The sequence below is a fragment of the Tenrec ecaudatus genome, chromosome 6 (genome assembly GCF_050624435.1).
Source record: "Tenrec ecaudatus isolate mTenEca1 chromosome 6, mTenEca1.hap1, whole genome shotgun sequence".
Classification (NCBI taxonomy): Eukaryota; Metazoa; Chordata; class Mammalia; order Afrosoricida; family Tenrecidae; genus Tenrec; species Tenrec ecaudatus.
The window spans coordinates 48,736,341-48,752,164 of NC_134535.1; the positions used below are offsets into that span (position 1 = coordinate 48,736,341).

The 15,824-nt window shown below is 46.3% G+C and overlaps 2 protein-coding genes across 2 annotated transcripts; both read right to left on the bottom strand.

The window, feature by feature from the left end:
• Positions 1-2,335: 2,335 nt before the first annotated feature.
• Positions 2,336-4,346, bottom strand: MYF5 (myogenic factor 5). The gene is made up of 3 exons (XM_075552751.1): positions 3,846-4,346; positions 2,934-3,009; positions 2,336-2,526 (listed from the first exon to the last, which is right to left on the bottom strand). The coding sequence occupies exons 1-3, from the start codon at positions 4,344-4,346 to the stop codon at positions 2,336-2,338; spliced, it is 768 nt and encodes a 255-aa protein (XP_075408866.1).
• An 8,436-nt stretch (positions 4,347-12,782) lies between these two features.
• On the bottom strand, positions 12,783-14,059 carry MYF6 (myogenic factor 6). Its single transcript, XM_075553222.1, has 3 exons — positions 13,541-14,059; positions 13,183-13,273; positions 12,783-12,970 (listed from the first exon to the last, which is right to left on the bottom strand). The coding sequence occupies exons 1-3, from the start codon at positions 14,057-14,059 to the stop codon at positions 12,783-12,785; spliced, it is 798 nt and encodes a 265-aa protein (XP_075409337.1).
• Positions 14,060-15,824: the final 1,765 nt, after the last annotated feature.

Consider the following 15,824-nt stretch of genomic DNA (forward strand, 5'->3'; position numbering starts at 1 on the left):
ACCTTCTCCATCAAAGTGTAAAAAGAAAATGTTGCTAGCAGGGTGTCTAACAACATGACTCACTGGTACTTATGTTGAAATTATATATGGAAGGCATCTGTGCCCGCGTGTGTTTTCTTCACCGGAAATCTTCACACTCGCAAACCATGGGTCAAGAAAGCCTGGCCCAGGTGGCTAAACTTAGCCTTACAGGTATACAGCTTACCAAGAAAGAGTGGCTGGATTTTGTTTTTTGCACTCCATGTTTCTCCTGTCTTTCGATAACTGCCAATCCTTTAGCCTGACGACGGGTAAATAGAAGAAAACCACAGCTGTGAGAAGGGGACCAATCCTGAGGATGGGAATGCTGACCAGTCTTAGCAATGAGTCTTTATGCTGTGTTTGAGTCATGGATGAACCAGAAACCCTTAACAATTTTAAACTGATGTACAAATTAGAGGATGGAATTTGACTCTCTGAATTGCTATTTTAGATGTTTCAAGGGATTTGTAAGTTTCTCTTGATGAAAAATACTTGAGAATTTTCCAAATGATCCTCTAAACCTGATTCCTCACTTTTTTTCCCCTTTGCAACGCAATCATTTCTGAAAGAACTTTAAGGGGGTGAAATAGAAAACTCCCCGGCCTATACCACACACACACACACACACACACACACACACACACACTTACATGACTGATGGCATCACCAGAAGCCCGGTGTAATCCAGGACCTGTGGTGGCGCACTGGGCTAAGCATCGCACTGCGGATGATAAGGCTAGAGGTTTATACCAATCTGCCACCCCAACAGAGAAAGATGAGGAGGAAAGATGTAAACCCTTGGGAACCCCAGGAGGCTTATAGGGCTATTGTGAGATGGAATTGACTCAATGGCAGTGAGTGTTTTTAGAAATGCAATCTATTTCCTTTTTCTACAATTTATGCAAATATTCTTACACCCAGGACCCTACCAATACCAACCAACAAACAAACAAAAAGAAGAGCCTACTATCTTTACCAATATCTCTAAATATGTTATACTAGTCATGTATAAGGTATATGCTCAGAGACAGAAACAGTCATGTAAACTATATTGTGCTTTCTAATATCCTATAGGGATCAATGAGGTGACCTGGTGATCCCAAGGGTTAGCTGCTGGCCTGCTAATGCAAAGTTTGTTGGTTGAAACTTACCAGTTGCTCTGTGGGAGAAAAGGCAGTCTGCTCCTGGGGAGATTAACAGTCGGGGAAATCCTATGTAGGGTCAACATTAGTCTGAAGTGTCTCAATAGTTATGTGGTTTTTGTTTTAGAATTTATAGGGTTCACTATGCTGTCTTATTGTACACCTTTTTGTTTAAACATGTCATTGTGGGGAAGTTCTAATTCCCCCTCCTCCCTACCACAAAAACACACAAACAGTTACCACCAGCCCCTAACCCCCAGCTCACACACAACTTGATAGCAGTTAGTGTAATACTAAAGTAAGGGAAATGTTGTACTTACTAGGCTCCCTTGAGATATGCTTCAAAAGGGAATATGGCATTTTTATTTGTGATATCAACAGAACGAACCTAAACAGGTCCAGCAAATGGTAAATATTGGTCTTTTTTCTACAAAGTCACAAAATCAGTATTGTCAGCCTAGACTTGAAGATTTCCCCAATGATTGTTAATTCCCTTATTATTAACCGCAATGATTTTGTTAGTTCCCTTAGTGATGCTCTTTAAAAAATCATAACTCAAGATAAATGTCCTAGTAAATAATTTTATTTATGGAGAAATTTCCAAAATTTCTTATTATCTTGGAATTATTCACAAAGTACTATTGTGTGCTTAGGTCAAAGCGATACATCTCTTATTAAACAAAGATAAAAATACATAGCATAAGGCAGTATTATATGTTTTCATTTAATTAATATAACCAAAGGATTAAAGAAAAAGATAAATGTTAAATATATTTAAAGGTCACATAACTGATTCCCAGATAGTCTTATGTTTTGAATAAGAAAATTGAATATGTAAGCACCCAATATAATATTTTTAAAGTAATATTTTAAAATATATAAGTTAATCATTGCAACAAGCTACCTTCAATTGAATTGTTTCCCATCAGAAACAATATTATTGAAATTATGCCCCTAAAACAAATAAAAACAGAAAGAAATAAACAAAAGTAGCAATGGCAATAACTTTTCCATTAAATACACTTTCTTATAAAGTGGCAAGATAAATTTACAAATTTACAACTTAAAGGAATTTTTATTAAAAAGTTTGTCTTGCTTTGGGCTTTTTGGACCTCTGTTCTCCTCGTGTAACTTGCCCACCAGGCAGAATCGACCCAGATTTGATGTTTAGTTCATAGCACATGATAGATGAGCCTGGAGCTAGAGGTCCCTGGGGTGGCAGGCTGTGAATCGACGCTGGCCACTGGGGAGAGAGAGGCAGGGTCCTGGAGAGGCAAGCCAGGCTGATCTGTGGAGGCGATCCGATCCACTATGCTGGATAAGCAATCCAAGCTGGATAAAGGGTTTTTATCTGTGGAGTATACTAAGGATGGAAGTAGAAAAGCATTAAATACCACATATCTCCAGATAGATAGAACTGTTTACATTACCCTTTAAACTATAGGTCAACTCCTTTGACACCAACAAGCCAGATGGTTACAGAAGCCTGCTGTCTAAATTTGCCGCATGTATCTGCAGCTCATGGGGAGTGTGGAGGAGCAAAGTCTACTGGTAATATTTCAGGCAAAAATGCATGCACACATGTGTGTGCACGTGTGAAATTTGGAGCAGAAAGTGTGTATGTATTTTGCTTAGCCAAAGCCCCTGCATCCAAACCATGACTCCTTTTTTTTTTTTCTCAGATCCGTCTGGAAGAACAGCCCTGCTTCGAGAGGCTGCATTGTGGGGTTGAAATGGCCTTTGAACTGCTGTGCAGTTGTCAGTTCTTACCATTTGGTACATCAGGGGAGTAGACGCTGTCAAAACTGCTGCTCTTTCTGGACCAGACCGGGCTGTTACATTCAGGCTACAAGACACAACAGAGGTTTATTTTAAGGCTTGGGCCAGAGATGCTCTGACCTAGGGTGAGGCAGTGCTTGCTCCACTAGCTCTGTTCATTGACCACTCTCAGTCAGCTTCATGGCTCCGATTTAGGCGGGGTTAGCCCTCTCCACATTGCCAGGGCATTGAGGTTAATCTCTGCGCTTGCAGAAGAGGAGACCCGGCAGCACAGAGAAGAGGGGGGTGGAACACAACAGCAGTGTGCATTGGGTTGACCATGCAAAATGGATTGGCGTAGAAGGAAGCCACACTAATTCAAGGAGAGAACCCTTTCCCAGGGCAAAAACACATTAAAAACCTGGCAGCCACCGGCAGACGCCCTCCAAAAAAGAATGCTTCCCGATCTTCCAGCTACGCTCCTGAAGCACAGCGACTAGAGAGACTAGAGAGCTGTGGGGCGGGTTTTCCTTCCCAATTTTCAGTCAAGTTATAAACTGTAGGACAATGGGAGCCTCTGGCTGTTGCCTTTGGATGCTAGTGTATGTCAGAGACCACTGGTGTTATGTCAAGCAAATAAACTAATGGTAAGTAATAGAGCAATCACTGGATTGATCATTCACAGCCAGCTACCTGCCATGCCAAACCTCTACACCCTATCAGGATGTCAACCTAATACCCTGCCCAGCCGCTGCCTAGCACCCTTCTAAACCTAGATATAATCCCCACCCCCGCCTTCCCCCCACTCCCCACCGCACCCCAACAATCCTCCAGGGATCACTGAAACTATTGCCTGGTTTTAATCGTATAAGGGATTTTACAAAATGCTCGGGGCGGCCAAGTGAGCACCGAGGACCCTCTTACCATGCCATCAGAGCAGTTGGAGGTGGGGCTGGTGGGCTCCGAGCAGCTCTGACCCGGGAGGCTGTAGTAGTTTTCCACCTGCTCCCTCAGGAGCTCTTGCAGGCTCTCGATATAGCGGATGGCGTTCCTGAGGATCTCCACCTTGGGCAGCCTCTGGTTGGGGTTGGTCGTGGTGCACCTCTTGAGCGTCTCAAAAGCCTGGTTCACCTTCTTCAGGCGCCTCCGCTCGCGCATGGTGGCTGCCTTCCTCCGGTCCATGGTAGTGGACTTTCTCTTGCACGCCTTGCACGCCCACATGAGGCAGTGGCCAGCCTGGTGGTGACCGGTAGGCGCTCGCACGTGCTCGTCCTCCTCGGAGCCTAGCAACTCTGCTTTGTGCCCACCTAAGGCAGCCCCTCTGGGCTCGAACTCCTCTCCGAAATCGCCCTCGGGAGAAGGGATACAGGCGCCGTCATAGAAGTACTCAGAAGGGGAGAACTGACAGCTGTCCATCACGTCCATCCTCCGGTGGAAAGGCAGGCAGCGCACCTGGACAGCGGAGTCAGAGATGGGGGAGAATTGGGAGCCTGGTGCCGCAGCTGGAGGGCAAACCCCGGCAGGAGCTCCCAGGTCGGTTTCTCGGGGAACAAACAAGGGCAGAAGCTTGGCGGCCTGGATAGCCGCTCTGGGGTTGGGGCTCCTTATATGTTCTTGGAGGAGGGAGGCCGGCCCCAGTGGCCCTGATCTATTAGCATATCCCACCGAATCCCCGCAGGGGCTGTCTGGGCAAACCTCCGCCTTTCTCCAGAGACAATTTGCTGTTTACTGCCCCTTTTGACACTAATGGCTTTACTGCGTTTCTATTGGGGGGCGGGGTGGGTGTTGCTCCCCAACTAGCTGACTAGCACTTTCTGGGTAACTTAAACCCATCGAGATGGAATGAACTCCAACTTTTAATGAATCCTTACACAGTACAAAAGTGATTAATAAACAGAACGCCTTACATTCGCTGACACCATCCACTGACCACATTTCTCCCTGGCTCTAGGCAGGGAGATTCTTCTTAGGATGTAGGCGTGCTTTTTGTTTTTGTCTGCTTTTTTGCTTCCTCCACGACCTTTAGGTTTCACAGGAAGTTTTTGAACCTGTAGTAGGGAGAACACGTGCTAATAACATGTAGTAATTCTTCTACTCAGGAGAGAACGCAGAGGTGTTTTGTGTTGTGCTTGTTTGTGTGTGCGCTTAGGTCTTTTGTATGGATTGAGGCAAAGGAAATTGTGATTGATTGTCATTGTACAGATTCAGAGTGATTTGGAGTGTGGGAACGAGGTCCCTCTTCCCAAGATAGAACTCACTTGGAATTCTTCTAAAAGGAGGGGAACCCAGGAAGGCTAGGTGACTGGGAACATTCCTCTCTCCTTGTTTCCTTCCCCCTTTCTAAAGATAACCCTGGCCTCCTCCTGCTTTGGGCAAGGCCTCCCTAGTCCTTTATCCTGGAAGAAGAACCATAGTGGTCCCCTAAACTTTGCAGCTAAAGCAGCCCAGGCTCAGACTCAGATGGCAAACTCCCTTTGCAAGGGTGAACCTCCTTTCTCTCTCTCTCTCTCTCTCTCTCTCTGCTCCGCCCTGTCGTTTCTACAGACTAAACAGCCCAGCGGGGCTTTGGGGTCGCTAATTTTCTGCTTTTAGGCAAACTAACACCGTTACAGATGCGTCCCAGCTGCCGCCACAGCAACCCCTCTGACCGGAGTGAAATTTCCAACTCCGAGTAACTTCACACACATCAGCGACAACAGCTTTCTAGCAAAGTAATAGCAGGGCGCCTTTGAAACTTCAGTGGGGGAGACACTGAGAAGGAAGGCATTCATTCTAGTGATGCTGACTGTACTCCTTAGCATTTCCCAGTTCTCTGCTGCCCTTAACCCATTTTCGGATCACTTTGGGAAGGGAGGTTTGTATTTGGGAAAAAACAATTACTTGTCCTCTCTACAAGTAGAGTTGATTAGTCCAGGGTTTTAGAGTGAGACTCAGCCGCCCCAGTAAAAAATGAATGTTCCCAATTCCACCAATAGCCATCCAGGCCAGTAAAGTGTCATGACTTCAAAGTTAAGGCCGGTGATGGGGTGGCAGTGCTGGTGGTGGTGGTGGTGGCGGCAGCGATGACCGGGCCACAGGGTGGCCGGTGGTGTGGGGGATTCTTTCTATTATTTTACCGGGAAGTTATTTTGCTATGGCAACCATAGCTGACTGATGCCACGCGTGTAGGAGCAGGAGACTTTCCTGTGTTCACGAAATAAGATCAGCGTTCACAATGAGGAGTAGGAAAATGAGCGGGCGGGAGGGGGTGTGTGTGTGAAACCGTGCAGTTTGCTGGTCGCCTGCCCTTTTCCCTGGTTCCCTGGAGTCCCAAGACAAAAGACCCTCCTTTTGAAAAAGCAAGCTCCCCAACTCCCCCATTGGCTGGTTCATCATCTGCCCAGTGAGGAATCCCGCTGGCCCTTATGGAGGCCTAGTCACAGAATGCTGCCTTTGAAATGAAGCCTGTTATCAGCGCTACCCCATTAAACAGGAGTCAAGGTCCTCAGGACCCAGAAGGCCTCCATCCACACTGGTGGGAAGACTGGCACACCCCACGATGCTCCGTGGGAAATGTTAGTCTACTCCCAGATATTCTCAAGCGTTTCTACCAGCCTCGGAGCTGCGGCCGGTGAGCAGCACTGGGACCCCTTGCTTGGGTCGTGGCTGTCCGCAGACGACGGCACGGTCACTCCATTCGTGTACTTAGGACCTGGCCACCAAGTTGGTCCTTCAGGTGTTGGCGGAAGGTAGAGGTGATGCTTCTGAATGTCGTCTTTTCTCCACCTCTCTCTTCTCTTCTCACCCCACCTTTATAGTGCCCTTTATCTGGTTCCTTCAGCGTGGGTTTTGGAACTAACAATTGGTGTAAGGTCCCCGTTTGTCAGACACGGCTCTACAGTGTTTCCCAGGGTTAGTTCTTGTACTACTCTCTCAGCAGAGTCCCAATACGACTGGATTGGACCTACGAGCTGGTTTACTTTAGGAAAAAATAACCACACCGCGGAGGGAGTCAGTAATCTGTCTCAGATCACACAGGGTGGAAAAGTAGTTACCTAGTGTGAACAACGTGTGCGCCTGAAATTGGATTTTGCTGGGTTTTGTTTGTTTGTTTGTTTTCCTTTCTGTCCAGGGACCAGGGCAGAGACAAGCCGGAGCTCGCGAACGAGCTTCTCCCGGCACTAGCCGGCCAGGGGAAGATGCTGTCACTCAGGATACCTTGTCAGTAATGGTAGCTCTCAGAGGTTAGGCCTGTCTTTGGTAAGGTGATCTCAAAACAAATTTTCCAGAGCGCCGCGGACCAGTGGAACTAAAGCAGCCAAGAAAACACAAGCGCCCGGCAGCAGCAGCTTCATGGGACATGCTGGAAGGAAAACAGGGTCCCGGGTGGAGGGCCCTTGGGACTCAAGTGCTGAAAATAGCTGCCCAGTGCAACAAAGTTTGGGGGGGGGGGGGAGAAGAACTTAAAAAACAACTTTTAGATTGTTTCATGGGATGAGAGGGGAGAGAGAGAGAAGTATACTTAAAATTTAGGTCCTAAATGAAGGAAACCACTTTATCAAAAATGACCAAGGTCACTCCATTCAGGAGGGATCCATGAGACATGAGACAACGAAGAGAAAGGAAAACACAAGACTAGCCATAGACAGAAAATTATTCTTAATGAGAAAATTGAACAGGGAATGTGGAACAGAATTTTAAAAATTGCTTTAAAAAGTGGTTATCATAAACATTTATCAATGTGTCCTTTGCCTCAAAATAAGAAATACAATATGCTTTCCATTCTTTACTTAGAAAAGCCAACAAAGCAAAAACTGTTATCAATACTATTCCATTGCCGAAAAGGAAGAACTTTCAGTTCTGTCTGTTTTTGTAAGTAAATGAAATACTAGATCATTTATTTTAAAGTTATTTTTTTAAGTTTTCATTTTGCGCACTATAAAAAATAAATGCAGCATGTTTAACTTTCTTACAAGGTAGACATTTAAGTTGGTTTTAATACAAAGATCTTTAAATTATGATTCATTTTTTAAAAAACAGAACCTATTTTAGTTTAGACCTTATGGCAATAATCCTAGTGTTGATCGATAGACCCCACCATGAAAATCATGCCTACAATGTCCTTCCTTAGTAAATTTTATCCAAAATCAGGAATACTGCATTTTTGCAAATGCCTGGGGGCTCTCTTAGAGAGAAACCAAGGAAAACTAGAAAGATAGATTCATTCAGCTCACTGCCAGCATTCCTTCAGTTCTTCCCGTGCCAAGACAACTCTTGAGATTTCTGCTTCTTATAGATAACTTCAGAATCTGTGAAACAATTTTAAAGTGCTGTTAGCTCTGGGAGGAAAGCACACCTAAGTAAACACATTAGTACCTGCCAGAGCTGCTGCAAGAATGTGTGGAGAAGACAGCTGAGGAAGACATTGGCCTCTGCTTGGATTGGAAGACTCCCAAGGGAGATCAAAGGCCTAAGGAAGGACTTTTAGCAGCCTTGAGAGGAGAGGAAAGTAGCTAGTTCTTGAAGCTTTATCTTTGTTTCTGCCCCGGCATAGTTCTGTCCCAGAGACTGACTCTGAACTCCGCTTGCCAAAACGTTGCTATTAGTCCCCCCCAACAATGAAACTTGCAGGAAACAGCACCGTCCTTTATAACGCTTCCTTTGTTCTGTCTAGATGGCCTTGTTGGGGACTGTCTTAATTTGGGTCTTTGAGGGAATCTTATTACAACTACTAATTTATGAATGCATTAGTGACAAGAGAGGTCGGTTTTGTGATGAAGAAAGTGGCTAAAAGATAGCTAAGAGAAAATGCCCAAGCAGGTAAATTGTTCCAGCTTTGAAATGAAAACATCCTAAGGATAAAAATGAGCTTAGCACCCAAGGATTGTCTGTCCATCTTAAGTGTAGCTGAGTGTACGGAGTTTCTGTACCCTCTGACCCAAAGCATATGAGAATCAAAAACCAAAACAAAAAAGGAGGCCATTAGAGTGCCACAATGTTAGGATTGGAATTCAATGACCCAGGTGTGGGGTTAGAGTTATCTTGAGAAAAGCTGATGTTTGAAATTCCACAAATTATTTTCATAGGAATATACAAAGAAAATCACTCATTATTTCATAACTACCTTTGGCACAAGACTCAAAGCAACCCAAACTGCTTATCTTTACCAATTTATTACTTCTTAATTTTTGCTTCCATTGTCCTGCTTGCTTTGGCTTTGGCCTTGGTGAAGATTATCATCATTAATAGCAAACAAAAGCTTGTTAATTGCAAACACACCACGGATTTCACTGGGAAGCCTAACATGTCAGCTATAGCAGCAGAGGTCACTGAAGTCTTTGGGAAATATTTGCTCTATTTAATGAAGAGACTTCTTTAGGAAAACGTATTCTAAACAATTCCTCAAGTTACCCAGTTAAGAGAGATAGAGAATAATTGGTCTGCAAAAAAACAAATAAAATCTATCAGCAAGTAGAGACTATGGGTTCATTAAAGCCTTTTACTGCTGAAAAAATTGTAATAGCATCTTATTGTAAACATGTGTATAATAAAGTAAATGAATTCATTTTGTCAATCATGATATTTGATGTAGATGAAATCTGATTTATAAATATGTATGTGTGTATATACACACATTCATATACACATTTTAGGGCAAATCTTTATCAACTTTTAGGGGAAAAATCATAGATACAAAATCAGCATTATTAATGGGGATATGCATCACCAAACATATCCACGTGTGACCTGACTGGTTAACCAAAATGCTTTATTTTATTTTTTTAACAAAAGTTTCTGCTGTAATACAGAGTTCACTAACTAGACTTTCTAAGAAGCCTTGGTGGCACTGTAGGTTAATGGGGTTGCTAACCACAGGTTTGGTGGTTCGAACCCACCAACTGTTCGGTGGGAGAACGATGAAACTGTTCCCATGCGTTTTTACAATCTCAGAACCCTGTACAATGTCACTCCATGGGGACAGGTTTGGGCTTTTACTTGGTTTAAACAGCCACTTTAGACAGTTGTTTGTAAACAATTCTCAGAGGATCCAAGTTACTCTACAAACGGTAAAATGTTCCATTTTAATTACCCAAAGCTTTATGTTGAGGGTGCCTGGTGTTAGGAGACCTTGTGGGGCTGTCATGATGGCTAATCACAAGGTCTATGGTTCAAACCAAGGAGCTGCTCTTCAGGAAAAAGACGAGGCTGTTTCATTTGGTCCTCTATCAGAAACCCTATATGCCCTGACACAGAGTTGCCGAGCCTAACGGTAGCTGGTATGGGGCTTGAAAACACAGGCAGATGGGCTCATTCGCGGTGGGTGCCTCCAAGAGCGGACACCATGCTTGTCCTGTCTAGCCCCTCTCGCTTACATCGTGGTTTCAACAGCTCAGACGTTAAATGGTACGATTGGCTCGTTCGTGTGCCCGCTGCTCCCATGGTTTTTAATACTTTCCCGAGCTAGAGCTCGCCAATTGGCAGATAGTGTCTGAGGGACTGTAGCTTTGGGTCACTATGAGTCAGAATCGACTCCTTGGCAAGGAATTTGGTCAAAGAAAAGGCACTTAGACTTGTTTTAAAAATAAAGAGAGCTGACCTTAGTGTTTATGCTGTGCTCCCGTTTTTAGCTTAGCACTTTTTCTGTGTTGTCTCTGTGAATCTTCTTCACAACCTCAGGAGCTACATGCTCTTACTGTCCGCATTGTTTTAAAAGAGGGGAAACAGGCAAAAGAGAGAAGCCATGACTTGTCTCAGGCGACACCGAGCAGCTGGTTTCCTGCAGGTAGTCAGTCCCACAGAGACTCAGCTCTTTGCGTTGCGTCCCCTGAAGTTCCACCTGCCTCTCTTACACATTTTTAAAAGGGATTATTTGCCAAATGTCAGATTCCCCTCTGAACTTTTTTTGTTTTGGAGGCGGGGGTGAGAATATTCTACAAAGAACTCAAATTTTCTTCTACTTAGAAAACTGTTTTCACCGGGAAGAGCCCCCTTGCCTCAGGTGCACAGAGGGGCAATGTGCTGCTCCCTGCCTGCCCCGATGGCCCCGGTTTGAAACCACTGACCCCTCCACAGGAGAAGGATAGGGGCCCTACTCCTGCCCACTGCCCCACAGGGTCACTAGGAGTGGCCATCAGCTCGATGGCAGTGAGTTTGGGCCTGCATGTGGCACCAGTGATAAATGGTTTCTGGCACCTCTGAGGTGGTGAGGGCCAAGGGCCAGTATTTGGAGAGTTAGGAATGTTGGTTGGGGGAGTGTTCTCATCCGTGACCTCTGGATTGGTGAGGGGAGGGTGTAAGGGTGAAATCAAGGGGGAGGAGAAAGGCGGGGGGGTGAAAGTGTCATTTACAAAATATAAGAGACCAGTAGCACTTTCAAGAAGACAAAAAGTGGCTTGCTCCTCTCCTGGCCTTCACTTCCCACTGTGTTTCTTGGTGGTCGTTTCTTCCTGAGGTTACAGGATAAACAAACCTGGCACACGTTGTAAAATCCTCCCAAAGAGCAGCTCCCAGGGCTTGCGGCCTCTCTGGGGCTTTGCTGTTTGGCCCGCTAAGAGGTTTCATGTGTATTGTTGTTCTTCTGTCCTCGACCATTTAACCCTTCCCTTTCTTGAAGAAACCCTTCAAAGAAGCCCTCCCTCCTCAAGAGACAGATTGCCTGCTTCTTTTATCTTTCTATTTGGAAAACAAACACAGGTCATGTGACGTTTTGAGGACATGCCAGTCATACCGAGGCCAGTCTAGGGAGCCCTGGTGACATAGTGGTTCAAATGCCTATTTCTCCGTGGAAGAAATATGGAGCACGCTGCTGCAGTAAAGATTTACAGCCCTGGAAACAAACTTCGAGGAACAATTCCAATGTGCCCTATCAGGCTACTCTGCCGTGCATAGTACAAGAAGATGGGGGTGCGGGCTTTGGGGAGTGAGGGGCAGAGACTAGGAAGGTCAGAGATGGCTGTAGGCATTCCAGGTAAAGGATCATCCTAGAAAGTCAAAAAGGAAAAGAAATTTGGGCAAAATCAATAGAAAATCATTTAGGAAAATAAGCCAATGGCCATTTCTTGCATCAATGAAAGTGTACTGGATGGAACAATGGGCAGGTATCTAAGCATCACCTAGCTCTGCAGGTATGGAAGTCCTGAAAGCAGAAAGGGGTTTTTCAAAGACACCGCCCTCCGAAAGGACACCCACATCCATGCCCTGAACTACTGACCCCTGGGGGGTTACCTAAGAGAAAGGTCCACTTCGCAAAGGGAAACCACTTTCTTTTGCGCTTTAAATTAGCCTTCCGGAACACCTCTAAGTGGATGGGCTTATGCGGTGTCTAAATGAAAATATCTTTATTTATGGACACGCGGCCGCAAGCGTTTCTCGTTATGCTCATGTTGGAGTCTGTTTCTATGTTTCAACATGGGGCAGTTGAATCAGGTTAAGACCAACTTTGTTCAAATATAAACATTTTTTAATATCACAATACCACGATCCTCACGCATTTTTATATACAATATGCCACTCCGCGTTGAAAACACATCTCTTAGGTTTACTTAAAAAATGAAAGTAGTATTTCCTTACAAAAATACATTAAATGACACTAACAGTAGCCGCGTTCTCACTTTGCTGTAGACAGGAATGAATATCTCTGGAACATGGCACTGAAGGCTCTCCTTAATAAAAGTTAACGGTTACAAAACCTTCCACTCAAAGAGGTCTAGACCTAAGCCACTAGCTGTTCAAAAAAAAAAAAAAAAAAAACAACCCCAAAACGAAACCCCCACGCCGAAGGGCTCTTTCATCTGATAGTGCACAATGGTTTGACACATTTCATAGGGGACTCTGTGTCCTTCCTCAATATTAATGCAATGTGACCTACTCTAAAGAATTGGGCTAGGGAGAGTGGGTGGGATCTTCTTGTTGTGTGGATGAGGTCCCCAGCGTTGGCTTGAAGTGACCGTGGTACTTCTCCACCACCTCCTCGGCGCCGGCGACTTTGCATTCTTCCGAGGAAATGCTGTCCACGATGGAAGACAGGCATCGAAGGCTACTCGAGGCCGTAGAATCAAGGCTCGCCCCACCTGAGCACAGAAAACAAACCGGAGCACACCCCGCTGGAGCGCGCCAGAGGATGGACCCGGTCGCCCAGCGCAGCGCTCAGCTGGGGGGCTTTGGAAGCGCTGGAGCCGCGGCCCAGGCGCTCAGAGGGAACGCGCCCCGGTCCCGATGGGGAGGAGCGCCCGGGCCTCTCCCCGGACAGACTCGGGTGCCCGAGCCCTTACTTTGGCTTTACCTTCCTTGGCAGCTATCACGAGCTCCCTGGAATGATCCGAAACGCTTGGCCACTGGGCGCTGCAGGTGCGCAGGAAATCCGCACCCTCAAGCTGGAGGGAAAAGCGAAGCAGCCAGATTAGGAAAGAGACCTCGGTTCCGGGAGGGGGTGTCCCCCTGCTTTCTCAGGCCCCGTTCGCATTTCCTGCCTATGGCGGGCACCCCAGCTTCACGGGTCACGGGGGGGGGGAGGGGGGTTCATTAGCGAGGGGGCGGAGAGGAAGAGGGGGGAGAGGAGAAGGAGCAGCTGCAGGTTAAGGCCCCAGGAAGGCAGTTGCTAAATCGGTGCGTTTCCCTGCCCAGACGGCACCTGGCCTTACATTTTCTTGTTTGTTTCTGTAGCTGTAGGGGTCTGCCGAGAACTCCTGCATTTTCTCCTGCTGGTCCAACCGGTGCAGCAGGTCCTGCAGCCGCTCAATGTAGCTGATGGCGCTCCGCAGGATCTCCACCTTGGGCAGCCTTTGGTTGGGGTTGGCCACAGTCCTCCGCTTCAGCGCCTCGAACGCCTCGTTGATTTTCTTGAGCCTCCTCCTTTCGCGCAGGGTGGCGGCTTTCCGCCGGTCAGTGGGGGCAGACTTTCTCTTGCACGTCTTGCAAGCCCAGATCAGACACTGGCCTGGGCAGTGGGGAGGCTGCAGGCCCGGGGGCGCCAGGACGTGCTCCTCGCCACTGCTGTCGCTCCCGGCTTCCGGGGGTATTTGGTCCTGGCAAGGGGACAGAGTCCCATCACTCCCCGGGTACAAAGGAGAGCCCTCTGCCACTTCTAAGGGCTGAAGAGTCACACTCTCCCCATCCAAGTAGAAGAAATAGGAGCCAGTTTCGAAAAGGTCCATCATCATGCTGTGCTGCTCGGCCTCTGGCTTGACCTGCACTTGGTGATGGGCTCAGAAACCCAGAGGAACCACCCAGATGGCATTTAATTAGTGCGGTGACATAAGTCACCCTCGCTTTATATATAGTAGCTCCTGAAACTCAATCCAACTCTGAGCTGTCCCGTAGCTCAGTCTCCCAATGTGAATGACGGTCAGTCCGCTCAGGAACATCTAGTCTGAAAGTCCTGTCCCTTCACCCCTCGCAACGATGTGACAATCTATGTTCAGAGACAGTCAGACACAATGTACATAGAAGCCCACAGTGTCAACAGAACACTGGAAGCTTCCATCTTAGGTGGTTTCCATGTTAACCTGCTTAGAGGGCAACTTCAAAACAACCGGGGATTAACACTGCTCCATCCCCCTCCCTGGGGCGCATCTGAATTCTAAGTATAGCCCCATGATGAAAGATATCAAAGGCAATAGCCTTTGCTCCAAAATAGCCTGGTTAATATGTTCAGAGTGGTGCAGCTCTTTTCTCTCTCCTGCCTGTCAAAAAGATGCCATTCCTCTGATTAAAACCATTCCAAGGTTATACATGACTCTCAGGCATCAATAGTAGCAGGTAAATCTCTTTCCTCTCTTTTACTAGGCTTGTTAAAATGATGTGGGAGTTGGAGGGGATGCTAGAGAATGTACAGATCCCACATACCGATTTGAAATGACTCTCTGGACTCTTCCCTGGGGACCTTCTTGGGCTCCTTTCTGGAGGACGAACCCAGCTCTCAATTCTGCATAGTTCTACATGGAGCGTAGGACTTAAGGGTGGGATAGAGAATGGGATGTAAGACATGTAATAACTTCTGAAAAATTAACTTTGATGAAAATGAGTCTCCTTTACCCTAGCAAGCTGATGTTTCAGGACTCGCTGATGGCCCACTTCAAGGTGCCCTGCAGGGCCTTCTGTTCTACACCGCAGGTTCACAGTTTTTCCTCTGCATTCTCATGATCTGTTGATTCCAAAACGTTGTTTCATGAGAACTCTAAGAGAAAGGTAGCGAACCAGGCACAAGCTTGAATACAGAGACAGATTTTCTTTTTTCTCTCGCTGTTTGCCCTTGGTGCCAATCCATGGAAGTGTGCCACTTGAGGGAGTCAGTCGTGGGGCGAAAAAGTGACACGCACAGGTCCCGGCTTCCCAAAGCCTCTCCTCAAGTCCTACCGGAGTCCATCTCTGTGTGTGTGACCGTGGTGAAGGGCGAGGCCTCAATATCGTCAAGATAATAGTGGTTGCTTTAGAGGGTTTGGGTGAGGATTCGCTCAATGGAGGTCATGTGTGTAAAACCCAGGCCTTCTGTTAGTGGTCTGATGAATGGCCACGGAAAGCATAAGCCTATGCTGGGAGTCGTACCATTTTCATGAAGGAAATAAAGCCAAGCTGTTCTTGTTTGATTGTGTTCTGCTCAATTGTTTTGTTTTGTCTTGTTCTCCCTCCGCGGCTCTTGGAGCTGTCTCCCATCTCTAAGAGGCCATGGAGTCCCAGTCACCCTTGGGCCTTTGTACTCAGCGTGTGACTAACCAGATAGAAATATAAGATAATTTTATTTTTCCCAAGGAGTGCCGATGTTCCCTGTGACCACAGATCTTTTTACAGATGGAGTGAAATTAATGCAAGAAACGGATTGGCAGGCAATCTAGAAATCAGCTAAATTTTTGACACAAGTCCCTTAAACCGGAGATAATTGTTCACATTGTTTTTCTATTGGGTCACAGAGTGGGGATGTTATGTTTT

Bases quoted from the DNA above. Each gene is read 5' to 3' on its own strand.
- MYF5 (XM_075552751.1), bottom strand. From the start codon at position 4,346: ATGGACGTGATGGACAGCTGTCAGTTCTCCCCTTCTGAGTACTTCTAT. The intron at 3,010-3,845 runs GTAAGAGGGTCC...TGTGTCTTGTAG, and splicing joins CCAACTGCTCTGATGGCATG to CCTGAATGTAACAGCCCGGT. The intron at 2,527-2,933 runs GTAAGAACTGAC...TTCCATCCTTAG, and splicing joins CTCCCCTGATGTACCAAATG to TATACTCCACAGATAAAAAC.
- MYF6 (XM_075553222.1), bottom strand. From the start codon at position 14,059: ATGATGATGGACCTTTTCGAAACTGGCTCCTATTTCTTCTACTTGGAT. The intron at 13,274-13,540 runs GTAAGGCCAGGT...TTTTCCCTCCAG, and splicing joins ACAGAAACAAACAAGAAAAT to CTTGAGGGTGCGGATTTCCT. The intron at 12,971-13,182 runs GTAAAGCCAAAG...TTCTGTGCTCAG, and splicing joins CGTGATAGCTGCCAAGGAAG to GTGGGGCGAGCCTTGATTCT.